This window comes from Macaca fascicularis, chromosome 11 (assembly GCF_037993035.2).
Source record: "Macaca fascicularis isolate 582-1 chromosome 11, T2T-MFA8v1.1".
Classification (NCBI taxonomy): domain Eukaryota; kingdom Metazoa; phylum Chordata; class Mammalia; order Primates; family Cercopithecidae; genus Macaca; species Macaca fascicularis.
The window spans coordinates 116,608,181-116,621,468 of NC_088385.1; the positions used below are offsets into that span (position 1 = coordinate 116,608,181).

Here is a 13,288-nt window from a genome sequence, read left to right on the forward strand (position 1 = left end):
GAGAACTGCGAGAGGGCTCCCTCACCACCCACCTATCCTGCCACCACCCCCAGGAAGGCTGCAAGGCCCTGAGGTGTGGCCGGCATCTCATTCATTTCCTGAAAGGAAATTCAGAGTCTGAACCATCTACTCTACTCCTTGCATGAACTGCCGAGTTTTGCCAGCTTCCTGTCTTGTCCCTGCTTGAGATTCTAAGTCCCTCAAAGACAAGGGCTACATCTAGAGCCCCTTTGTGTGCCCACAGGTCAGGGACCGCCCCACGCCTTGCACACAGCTGGATTAAGTTTGAAAAATAAATGGTTGCATCCTCTTATGTCCAAGCTAGATGGCCCTCGTACTATCAGCTGATCCATTCCCCATAAAGGTTCATTTGGGAAACAGACTCAGAGAGGTGCTATGACTTCTCCAGGTCACCCAGCCAGTGAGAGCCCCAGTTATCACTGTGCCCCTGCCTGGCAGGTACAACCCAGAGTCCTCTGGGGCCAGCTCTCTTCTCTGAACTAGTCCTGTTGGACACCAGGAAGGGCCTGGCATGACCTTCCCCTCCAGGTCACAGCTAGGCTTTGGCCTTGAATGGAGCCACAGAAGCCAGGTAGGTAGCTCTAGGGATTGGAGGTGGAGGAGGAGATGGGGGCTCAGAGGGGCACAGCCCATGGCTTTCCCGGGGTCACAGCCTCAGGGCCCTGCTGTGAAGTCAGGTGTGTCCTCCTATTCTGCCTTGGGGTCAGTCCAGGCTGGCAAGGGGCAGACTGCTGACCTGCGGACACGTGAGGGAAAGTTCCAGATGCCTGCCACATCAGGAAAATGCTGGAGGCAGAGAGAGGTCAAGATCATTCATTTTAATGGGAGGTCAGTTCTGGCTAGATGTTCCTTTCTGGCAGGACGCTTTGAGTAATTTCTGTTCTCCCAGTACATGGCACAGGGCTGGCACCCAAAAGATGTTTGGGAAGTGTTTGCTGCCTAAATGAATGCATGGGTGGGTAAGAAGCAAGGCCTGGGCTTTACTCACCTCAGTGTTGTTCTGCCCAATGCCGGCCTCATGAGTTGCGCTCCTTGAATGTTTATGGGATGAATAAGTGGACTCTGGGAGCCCTTCCCCTCCTCTCACCCCTTACTTCTGTGATCCCTCCCACAGTAGAATCAAAATGGATTTGGGTCCTGGGGAGAAGTAGACCCTTGCTTCCATCCCTTCCTGCCCAGCTGACTGGGAGCTGAGGGCTGACGGGCGCCCAACCACAATGGAACTGCTGGACAGTGTGGGGCTGAGGGTCTGACTGGCGCTGGCATCCTTGGGCTGTGCTATCTAAAAGCTGTGTGACCTTGCACAAATTGCTTCCCCTCTCTCTGGCCATTTCCTAAGCTGTGAAATGGGGCCACAGAGGCCACGAGGAGGAGGTGCATGGGCTTGGCACGAGGTCAGTCAATACATGCTGACTGTACTGAGCCCCCAATTGCATGTTGCTGTTTCAGAGCTTCCCCTCCCACTGACCCGTGGGCTCCCTGATGCCCCCTGCAGCCAGACAGGCAAGGGCAAGATGACAAAAGGCAGGCAGGGCCCAAGGCCCCAATTCCCTATTCTTTCCATAAAAATAGAGACAGCCTTCTCTCATTCATTGTTCTGCTAAGGCGAGCATCACAGACTCAATTCCTCCTCGGACCTGGAAAGTTCCTTCCTTCCTTTCCCCTCCCCTGTCACATTTCCTTTATCTAAATCCTCAGCTATGAAAGGACACATCGACAGCTGGGGGCATTATCTGGTGGAGGGGACCTTTTCCTCGGGTGTCTCCGAGATAAGGCGTCTTATCAGCCCCCATGTCAGGGAAGGTGCCAAGCATTCTAATCATTGAGGCATGCGACATTTTCCCCCTCCCTGCTCCCCTCCTTTTTTATTAAAGTCACAAAAGACCTTGAGCTTATAAACAGTCTGATTTGCAGATAGGGTTTCAAAATGAACAGCACTCCCTGGATGGTGCTTGGCCAGGGGGGTAATGAGTCCAGGTGGGGGCTCTGAGAGGCTGGCCTCTGGCAGATGGGATGATGCCAGGCAGGGAGGGGGCAAGGTAGGGTCACAGAAAGAACATGAGTGTCTTAGGCATATGCCTCAGTCCTGTCCCTGCCTTGCTGTGTGACCTTGTTTGGGACACTTGGCTTCTCTGGGCCTAGGTCACTTTATTGGACAATAACCAATTCATTGATTCAGCCATTCATTCAACACTTTTTATTAAATGATTATTCTTGCCAGGCACTGGGGAGAGACAGACAAACAACACACGGTCCCTACCCCTAAGAAACACAGTCCAGTGGAGGGAGAGAGATGTGAAAGTTGGCAGTTACACCTCGATGTGATTAGAGCAGAAATGCTGGATATCTAGAGGAAGGGACGGGTGAGCAAGGGTCTGAAGACGGATCTGAGTTCGAATGGATCAGGGTCATGGTGCCATAGGCAGGAGAACCAGCAGGGACAGAGGACTGGAGGTGTGAGGCAGCCTGACTGGAAGGAGGGCCAGGGGTAGCCGTGAGAGAGATGAGGTGTGGTGGGCAAAGAGGGCTGGGCTCCACGCTGGGGCCAGAGAGGTTTTAAGGCCAAGGAGGGGGATTTGACTGTCTTGGTTGCAGATGATAGGGATGATACAGGAGTTGGAGGTGGTGGTCCCCTCTCCACTTCCCTTCTAGGACACCCCACTACCCTGCCACGTGCCCCCAATGGCAGGACACAGGGTTCCTGGAAGAATGGGCAGTGAGTTGGGGGAACTGGGGGTACAGAGAGAAAAACGTCCCTCTTCTTCAAGTGAAGAGCATCTCTCAGGCTGCCTGTAGCCCTCCAGAAGCAAGGAATGGGAGGATGCAGGCAACTGCCTGGTGAAGCTGAGCCAAAGCTGAGGCCTACACTTGGACACCATTGCACCCTGGAAACCCCCGCGCCCTGAGCTCAGTCGGGTGACCTCTCTCAGCTCCAGAACTGCCTAGCATCCACCATAAGAGCACCTGACAACCAAAGCCCCCCTGGGAAGGGAGCTGATGGGGTACCAGGAGGCTCCGGAATAGGCGACCTGCCCCTCCCCCAACAACTGCAGCCCCCAGCCCACCCTTTTTCACCTGCAAAGCATGTGGAATGTATGGCCCAAGGGGCACTAGGGCACATAGAGAAGGGCTGGACTTCTGGACCGCTGGCACCGGGTAAAAGGCTGGAGATAGGACTGGGCATGGCCAGGACTCTGGAAGAAAGTGACCTGGGAGTACCCATAGGGATCATGGAGCCACTGTTACAGGCCAGAGAGGGTCATTAGCCCAGCCGGGGTCACACAGCATGTGCTGGGAGTCAGGGAGGTTCCAGGCTTCCAACCCAGGTTTCCACAGGGCACCAGCCTCTGATCTCCCTCCTTACTGGCCTGGGTGCGGCCAAGCTTAGTGGTGAGGTGGTAAGTGCACCCAGCCACTCCCTGCCTGGCAGCCCTTGCAGGCCACTGTCCCCTGTGGCTTGAGTTTCCCATCTGTGGAGAGAGAGGTCTTGGACTGGCTTTCTCTGGATCTCCCTCCTTTCCTCTAACCCATATGTCAGCAGCGAGAGATGGACTCTGCACTGGAGCAGGAGCCACAGAAAGAGGCTGGGCAAGGGTGAGGGAGGCCGTCACAGGCCTCTTACCTTCCAGGTTGCACACAATTGTGAATCCCCATAGACCACCTGTGTGTGCGTGAGAGGGTGCCTGTAAGTGCAGAGGAACATGCCATGCAGCAAACACACATGTACATAGGTGAGTGTGTACCAGAGTGTGTGTGCACACCCAGCCCTCCCTGTCCACATGCACAGCGTGTCCTCCAGGGCTGGTGTCCAAGGCTGTGGTGATGGTGGGCCCGAGTCAGGCCTGCTCCCGCCACCTGCTCACGTCCCACGTCCCCGAGGAGAAGAGCAGCACTGCCTTCCTGCAGTCAAGGACTTTCATCCCTGCAATAAGCCCCACTTCATTCCCTTTTTAAACTGTATAATTTCTGCCTGATTGTAATGGCCTATTTTAAAATTACCAGAAATCAAAGCCGGGAAGTGGATACTGCAGCTTTTATTGCGTCTCTGTGTTAAGGCTGGCGACTGGGGGGGCCGGTGAGAATCACCTCCCTCCCCTCCATCCCCCACTTTCTCTCTGTCTCTCGCTCTTTTTTTTTTTTTTTTTTTTTTTGAGACAGTAATAGGAGAAAATTGGTTTTGAAACTGAATAAAAGTCCCTTTCAGAGGAAATCATTTCTTTCAGGGTACCTTTGCTGAAAGTAAAATAGGGCATAATGAAAGGTGGTTACGCGATTGTCTTTCATTTACCGAGAGGCCAGGACAGACGGGAGGCTGCAACCGTCTCCGGGAAATACAAGATTGGAATAATTGCGCCGTAACAAGGAGCTTGTTGTGAAATTAGTATCTTAAGAAAGTAGTGAAAAAAGGCTTTTCCTCATGAATACTTCATTATTAGAAGAAAGCGGCAGAATTTAGGACTCCAGACACCTGTTCAGTATTAAATAACTTCCCTTTCTTCCCCTTCAGCACACACCCCCTCTGCTTTCTTTTTTAAAACCAACATGAAGATTGAGGTGACCTAGCTTGGCTGCTCAGGACTGGGGGGGGGTGGTCAGGAGGTGGCAGGGACAGGGTGCCCAGGTGGATGGACATCAGGGGTGTCCAAGGTTGCACTTACCCTGAGACCTGCCTTCTCCTTAGCAAGAAGGGAGGAAGGGACCTCTAGGTAAGCTCTCACCACCACGCTCCCATGGGGGCCTCACAAGCAGACCCACTCTGACCCTGCCGCTCAGGGGCTTCGGGCTCTCAGGAATGTGCCTGGGCGTCCTGAAACGTTCTCTGCAGGAGAGTGGGTTTGGGGAAGCTGAAGGCGAGTGTCCATGTGAATGTCAGGCTCTGGCTGTGGGGGGAGGTACCACACGGGCCTGTGTGCAGCCACATCTGAGCTGCTGCCCTGAGGGGCACAGGCCTCTGCCCTTCCCATTCAGGGTAAGGAACTTAGGCAGCGACAGGGATCTCAGGTCAGAGCAGCCTTGGTGGCCCATGAGGGCTGGGCTCAGGGTGCAGGGGGCTGTGAGGATACTCTGGGCGGGAGGACAGACCAGTACTGCAGTAAGCTGGGACACCCCGTACCCACTGGCATTTCCCGAGCACCCCTCTGTGTAGACGCCCAGGATGACCAGGTGGGGTCTTCAGGCTGACTTGCTTACAGGGGGCCACCACCAGCTGGAAGGACAGCCTACTGCGGGGCATGGCGGGAGTGAGGATCTGACCCAGTTGGGGGCATCAAGGCAGGCCCCAGAGCAGGTGACCCATACGCCAGCAGGGCCAGGGCATGTCTGATCCATCAGCCCAGCCCACACTCAAGAGCCCTGGATTGTCCCTTCCCGTGAGGCCACAGATGGGCCTCTTGATGCCTCAGGCCTTGGTCCCTTCATTGGTCAAATAAGGGAAAAGGGTGTCTGCTTTGAGAGTCTCTGATGTTCTTCAGGGTTGCAGGGAGACTCCCAGTGGGGAATGGGGGGAGGCGAACATGGAACAGCCCCCAAGTGACAGAGCACCCCATCTTCCTCCTGCAGGGACCCTGCCGCAGAGCGTGCCCCACTGGGGACCCCCAGCTCAGCCATGCTGGCCTGTCTGCAGAGGACCCAGAACCCCCCGGGCCAACACCTGGCCCGCCCGAGCAAGAGCCTGGAGCTGCGCAAGTGTGAGTAGGATGCCTCCCCAGCCTTTGCAGGGCAGGTCGCGGGCAGAGAATGCCATTTACCCCCGAGGACGTTCACCCACCATGGCCCTGTCGGAAAGTCGGTATGCTCTCTTAGGCCCCCAGGCCTTGGCCGCGGCTGTGCCGCCTTCCTGGTCTCGCTCTCCAAAATGACACCCACTCCTTTGGCCAGCTCCCGTGGAGCAAGACTGTCAACTCTGGCTTGACCTCCTTCCCAGCAGCCTCTTCTGACCACCACCATCACCATGCCCCAACCCGGCCTCTGCAGCTTCACCACCATTATCTCGCCGTGTCTGTCTCCCTTACCACCATTAAAGTAGGATGACATGGAAACAAAAAATACAGAATGGGGTTCCCGCTTGAGGCCCATCAGCTGTGTGGTCTTGGGCGTTTCCTTCCCTCTCTGGCCTTGCTTTTTCACTGGGAGGTGGACCTGGTGACCAGGGGTCTGTTCTCACTATCTAGGACCAGGATCCCAAACACTCTGATTTGGTTATTTTTAGCTAGCATAATTTCTTTTTTAATGAAGAACTTAGAAATGAGATTTGCATTAAAATCTGGATTTCTAGTATCTCTTGAAAAAAACAAAAACAGAGGCTCTGGTAACATAGGCCTGTGTGCCTGTACTGCAGCCATGACTAGAGCTGAATGACTGCCTCTTTTAAAGGGATGTCTGTCTCCAGGTCACCGCAGTCCCCACCCCTCCCTATTGCTTCTGTCCTATAGCCCAGGATCTGTTGCCGTTTAGCATGATGCTTACGATGTGAAAATATTTTTTCTTTTAAATATTTATCTTTAGACAAGGGAACACATTCATGTTATCCAACACTCGGAGGAAGAAAGGGGTATATAGACAAAAGCCTCCCTCTGAGCCAGCCACCCGCTTCCCTCGCGGAGGGAGTCCATGTCGTCAGCTTCCTGGGTGTCCTTCTAGATGTTTTATGGGCGTCCCAGCAAATACGTGTGGACACGCATATTTTACACACTATCCTGCACCTCACTGTTTCCCTTTGTCATCTATTCTGTATATCAGCTTCTAAAGAGCTTCCTCATTCTTTCGCCGCATAGTTTCTCTAGCAGGGGTGGCCCATAATTTATTTGGCCAGTCCTCTATTTAGACTGTAACTGACCTGTTGCCGTTACAAGCAGTGCAGCGGTAAACCCTGGATGTGTCACGAGGATGTGGATAAAACTGCAGGGTACATTTCTGGAAGTGGAAATACCAGGTCAAAGGGATGTGTGTGTGGCATTTTGATAGCTGTGGTCTGATGGACATCTTTAGATGGTGTATCTGTGGACACCTCACATTGTGGTGTGAGGGTCTGTTCCCCACCCCTCACCATCACAGCATCATATCACACTTTTAGGTTTTGCTCACCTGAGCAGTGAAAATAGGATCACAGTGTGGGTTTTATTTTGTTTTGTTTTGTTTAGGGAGACAAAGTCTAGCTATGTTGCCCAGGCTAATCTCAAACTCCTGGCCTCACGCCATCCTCCAGCCTCTGCTTCCTGATCAGCTGAGATTACAGGCGTGAGCCACTACACCTGGCTACAGTGTAAACTTAGTTTTATATGAATGAGGTTGAGTATCTTTTTGTGTCTATGCCATTTGTTTTTCCTTTGACTAATCTACTTATCTCCTTGGCTCCTTTTTCTTGGGGGGTAGGGGAGTGGTTTTTGTCCTTTTTGATTTGTAGGAGCTATTTGTATATTTGTATGTGATGGAATCATACCTCTGTGCTATGAGTTGAAGATATTTTCCCCAAATTGGTTGTTTTTGATTCTGCCATGGAGGAGTTTTGTTGGGGAAGTGAGACTTATCCTTTTATGGCCTTTGGATTTTACTTAGAAAGCAAAATTCGGATCATACTTAGAAAGTCCTTCCTCAGGCTGAGATTATTATTTTTTAATTCCCCCAGGTTTCTTATAGATCTTTGATGGTTTTTTTTTTTTTTTTTTTTGAGACGGAGTCTCGCTCTGTCGCCCAGGCTGGAGTGCAGTGGCCGGATCTCAGCTCACTGCAAGCTCCACCTCCCAGGTTTACGCCATTCTCCTGCCTCAGCCTCGCGAGTAGCTGGGACTACAGGCGCCCGCCACCTCGCCCGGCTAGTGTTTTGTATTTTTTTTAGTAGAGATGGGGTTTCACCGTGTTAGCCAGGATGGTCTCGATCTCCTGACCTCGTGATCCGCCCGTCTCGGCCTCCCAAAGTGCTGGGATTACAGGCTTGAGCCACCGCGCCCGGCCTTTGATGGTTTTTAAGAAATGTATGAGGACTGGCGTGGTGGCTCATACCTGTAATCCTAGAACTTTGGGAGGCCAAGGCAGGCGGATCACCTGAGGTCAGGAGTTTGAGACCAGCCTGGCCAATATAGTGAAACCCCATCTCTACTAAAAATACAAAAATTAGCCAGGCATGGTGGCACACGCCTGTAATCCCAGCTGCTCGGGAGGCTGAGGCGGGAGAATCGCTTGAACCCAGGAGGCAGAGGTTGCAGTAAGCCATGATAGCTCCACTGCACTCCAACGTGGGTGACAGAGTGAGACTTGGTCTCAAAAAAAAAAAAAAAAAAAAAGGTATGATCTCTGTATGACCTATATTTTATTGGGTACAAAGCGTGAGGTATGGATCCAAATACATTCAAGTATCAGTGCAATACTGTTTTAATTATTATGTTGTTTTAAAAAGCCTTATTGAAATATAATTCATATACCATTCACCAATTTGGAGTGTACAATTCAATGATTTTTAGTATATTCACAGCATTATGCAGCCATCATCACAGTCAATTTTAGAACATTTTCATCACCTCAAGAAGAAAACCGACACCCATCAGTAGTCACTTCATCTCTCCCCACCAACCCCCTCCCCTTTCTCTACAATTTCCCTATTCTGGACTAGTGACTGACTTTTTTCACTTAGAATAACATAAGTTCATCTGTGTTGCAGCATGTATATATCCAGGTTGAGTAGCCCTTATCGGAAATGCTTGAGACCAAAGTGTTTTGAATTTTGGAAAATCTGCATTATACCAGTTGAGCATCTGAAATGCTCCAATGAGCATTTCCTTTGAATGCCATGTCAGCAGTCAAAAACTTGCAGATTTGGGAGCACTTTGGATTTTAGATTTGGGGTGCTCAACCTGTAATACTTTTTTTTTTTTTTGAGACAGAGTCTCGCTGTTTCCCAGACTGGAGTGCAGTGGCACAATCTTGGCTCACTGCAGCCTCTGCCTGCCAGGTTCAAGTGATTCTCCTGCCTCAGCCTCCCGAATAGCTGGGATTACAGGCACGCACCACCACACTTGGCTAATTTTTGTATTTTTTAGTGGAGATAGGGTTTCACCATGTTGGCCAGGCTGGCCTTGAACTCCTGATTTCAGGTGATCTGCCCACCTTAGCCTCCCAAAGTGGTGGGATTACAGTCATGAGCCACCGTGCCCAGCCATGTAGTACATTTTAGTGTTTGGTAGAGGTTGTTGCTCCTTGTTCTCACCCTCTACCCAAATTTCCTTGGCTCTTTTATTATTTTCCTATCTGAACTATAGAATCAATTTATCTAGGTCAAAACAAAAATCCTATTTGTGTTTCTACCGGGATTGCATTACATTTACAGATGAATTTAGGAAGAAATGACACTTTTATGATGCTGCCTTTCCCACCAAAACATGATACACTTCTTCATGTCTCTCAGGAATGTTTTAACATTTGCCTGGTTGAAATCTTGCACATTGTTTGGTTAAGTTTATTTCTGGATAGTTTAGCTTTTTTAGCTAGTCTTGTCTTCCACAAATGAAGGTTGCTTATATGAAGGCTGTTAAGTTCTGCCACCTTACTGAATTTTTTTATTGTTCCTAACAGTTTTTCAATTTAGGTGCTTGGGTTTTCCAGTTATTCTATCATATGGTTTACAAATGATAAATTTACCCCCTATTTTGTTTTATACCTTAATTTCTTTATTTAATAGTTGGCTACTATTTCTGGAACAATGAAACAATAATAGTGGTGATAATAGACATTCTTGCTTTGTAGCTTCTAGATTTTCCCATTAAGCAAATTCTGGCTTTGGGGCAGATAGTTTATCAGGTTAAATAAGTCTCCATCTATTCCTGTTTTGTTGAGGATTTTAAAAATCAAGAATGGAAGGTGAACTTTGCCGAAAGACTTTTCAGTGTTTATGATCACATTTTTTCCCATTTGTGAATTAATATGAATAATAGATTTTTTAATATTGAACTATCCTTGCATTCCAAATTAAACCCCAGTTGGTCATGGTAAATATTTCTTTATAATATACTGCTGGATTGGATTTGTTATTTAGGATTTTTGCCTCAGTCTCGTCAAAGAGATTGTTCTTTGGTTTTCTTTTTTTGGAACAATTTTGTTTGGGTTTTCCTATATTGCACTCACATCATGAAGAAAATAGAGGCTTTCCTTCTTTCTCTTTGCTTTGAACAGTTTAAATAGACATGGAATTATCTGTTCTTAAAAGTTTGGTTGATCCTCCATGAACCTGTTTGGGCTAGTGCAGTTATTTGGAGTGAGTGGGTAGCTCTTTGATAATGCTATTTCTTCACTAATAATTAGTTTGATTGTTCTGCTTTTTGAATGACTTTCGTAAATTATGTTTCTCTAGAAAAGCATCCATTTTATCCAGGTCTTCAGATTGACTTGCATTAGTTTGAACTAAATAATTTTTACAACTCTTAAGTGATGAGTTCACCCTTATTTCTTATATTGTATATTTTGTGCTCTTTTTCCTGTTTTTCTTCATTAGGTTAGTTAGCTAATGATACTATCTATCCCCTTTCCCCAAAGATTCATCTTTAGGATTTATTTATTAGTAATTATCCTTTTCTGGTTTCTAACTCATTAATTTATGCTTTTATCTTTATTAAAACCTTTCTGCTTTTAGTTTTTTTCCCTTAGAGAGTTACATTTTTACATTAATTTTTTTAAAAAAAGGAAAAATTCAGGCTACAAGGCTCTGAGCACTGCTGAATTGTATGTAGTATTTTCATTATTATTATTTTCTAGATATTTTAAATTTTAACCTAAGACTCATTTGAGTCCCACACATCCACTCAAATAGTAGGTGTTTTGTGTGTTTTTTTGTTTGTTGTTTGTTTTGAGATGGAGTTTCGCTCTTGTTGCCCAGGCTGGAGTGCAATGGCATGATCTCGGCTCACTGCAACCTCTGCCTCCTGGGTTCAGGTGGTTCTCCTGCCTCAGCCTCCCGAGTAGCTGGGATTACAGGCTCCTGCCATGATGCCCGGCTAATTTTGTATTTTTAGTGGAGATGGGGTTTCTCCATGTTGGTCAGTCTGGTCTCGAACTCCTGGCCTCAGGTGATTCGCCCATCTCAGCCTCCCAAAGTACTGGGATTATGGGCGTGAGCCACTGCGCCCAGCCTTGTGTTTTACTTCTAGGGTGGTGGTAGTGTTTTTATGATCAGAGAATCTTATCTACTATTTCTACTTTTTAGGAATTTTTTGAAACTTTCTTCATGATATAACCTATGGTAATTGTTGTAAGCTTTGTGGATTTTTTTATGGGGACTTAAAAAGTCACTTTGTTTTCAGGATTCAGTTTGGTGTATACCAATTTTATCTCCCATTAATTAGGCTATTAGGTTTTCTATATCCTTACTTAACTGTCATGGATAGAGAAAGGAACTAGACACCTACTGCTAACATGTTCCTGTCTATGTCTTCTTGTAGCACCTGTATCTTTGGCTTTTTGAATGGTGATGCAATGTTATTTAATGCATAGATATTAATAACCTTAAATCTTCATAGTGAATTATATCCTAAGAGATAAAATTGAATCCAGGCCAAAAAGTCCAGGATTCAATTTTATCTATTAAAATGGTAATCTCTGCCTTTTAAATTCACATTTTTCTTAAAATCTTTGCCAGTCCTTTTATTTCAACTTTTCTGAATTACTTTGTTTAGATGTGACTCATATACTATAGAGTTGGATTAAGCTTTGTGGTCCAGTCTGAATGCCCTTTTTTTCTTTTAATAGGAGAGTTAGGCCATTTACATTTATTGATATGACACATGTCTGGTCTTAGTTCAGTCATTTGTGCTTTATTTAAATTGTCCTAAAAAGTCTTTAACCGTGTGATTTGTGTTCTCTGCTTTGTTTTGTGTACCTACTAATCATAAGGAAGGTTAGTGGCTTTTTTCTAGTGGTATAACTATTCTTTAATTTTTTTTTTTTTTTTTTGAGACGGAATCTCGCTGTGTCACCCAGGCTGGAGTGCAGTGGCTGGATCTCAGCTCACTGCAAGCTCCGCCTCCCGGGTTCACACCATTCTCCTGCCTCAGCCTCCCAAGTATTTGGGACTACAGGCGCCCACCACCTCGCCTGGCTAGTTTTTTGTATTTTTTTTAGTAGAGACAGGGTTTCACCATGTTAGCCAGGATGGTCTCGATCTCCTGACCTCGTGATCCGCCCGTCTCAGCCTCCCAAAGTGCTGGGATTACAGGCTTGAGCCACCGCGCCCGGCCATTAATTCTCTATTTCTTTAGAATAGTATCTATTATTTTCCCTAAGAAGAATAAAACAATGAAATTGGTAGATTTTCTCTCTCCACAATATTTTTGTAGAGTTCACTTCATATTTTCAAACCTCTATTATCTAACATCAGTTTTAATGATATCTTTTGATTCCAGCTATTAAAGATGAGGATATCAGGCTGGGCACAGTGGTTCACACCTGCAGTCCCAGCACTTTGGGAGGCCAAGGTGGGTGGATCACTTGAAGCCAGGAGTTCGACATAAAGACTAGGATATCAGTCTACTTATAATCCTGTCCCCTTCTTTCCTCCTTCCTTTCTCGTTTGTTATTAGCAATGCTATTACTGTATTCTCAGGGCTTATAACAGAGCATCTGGTATGTCACCACAATCCCCACATTTGTTTCTTTAATAAGAATAGTGCTCACTACCAAATCTTTTGCCTTGGTTCACCCATTGTCTGAAGTTGGTCCTCTAGTATATTCCTTAAGAAGGCCTCATGCGAACAATACTCCTGGAGTTTCTGCACATTCAGAATGGTCTACTTGAGTGAGTTATAAAAAAAAGCAAGTTCCTGGTTCACTTTGTTTGCTTGAGGATTTTGTGGGTTTTGTTCTACTGTCTTCTAATATTGCATGTTGCCATGGAGAAGCTGAGGATTGATTTTCCCACATCTATTTGATTTCGATCTTTCCATATCTTTCATGTACAGTTACTTGACGAGGATGTGTCTTGGAGTTGACCATATAGAGTCTATTTTCCCTGGAACACAGTACTGTGCCCTTTCAGCATGCAGATCTGAGGCTTATATTTTAGTTTCCTTCCTTGGGGACTCCAGTTAAGCACATATTGGCTATCTTTCACCTATCTTCCCTATGTAGCTTTTTCTGATTAGACCTTTCTGACTCATTTTATGTTGCTCACTTTTTTTCCTATGTTTTCTGCACCTTTTTTTTTTTTTTCTTTTTCCTGTGCTCATTCTATTTCCCCCTTTACTTGGGCAGTAAGCTTTTTTTTTTTTTTTTTTTTTTTTTTTTTCCT

At 47.0% G+C, this 13,288-nt stretch overlaps 1 protein-coding gene and 1 long non-coding RNA gene across 4 annotated transcripts in view; one reads left to right on the plus strand and one right to left on the minus strand.

The window, feature by feature from the left end:
• Positions 1-13,288, plus strand: part of FAM222A (family with sequence similarity 222 member A) — a 55,874-nt gene that overhangs the window by 24,191 nt on the left and 18,395 nt on the right. The window contains exon 2 of one of the 2 annotated variants that reach the window (XM_005572201.4): positions 5,581-5,708. In XM_005572201.4, the coding sequence (XP_005572258.1) occupies positions 5,627-5,708 (82 nt within the window). In that variant the 5' untranslated portion in view covers positions 5,581-5,626. Of the gene's footprint in view, positions 1-5,579; positions 5,810-13,288 lie in introns of those variants that run through there. The other variant, XM_065524784.2, reaches the window with a different exon arrangement.
• LOC135966329 (uncharacterized) overlaps positions 1-13,288 on the minus strand; it is a 39,526-nt gene that overhangs the window by 4,879 nt on the left and 21,359 nt on the right. The window lies entirely within an intron of this gene.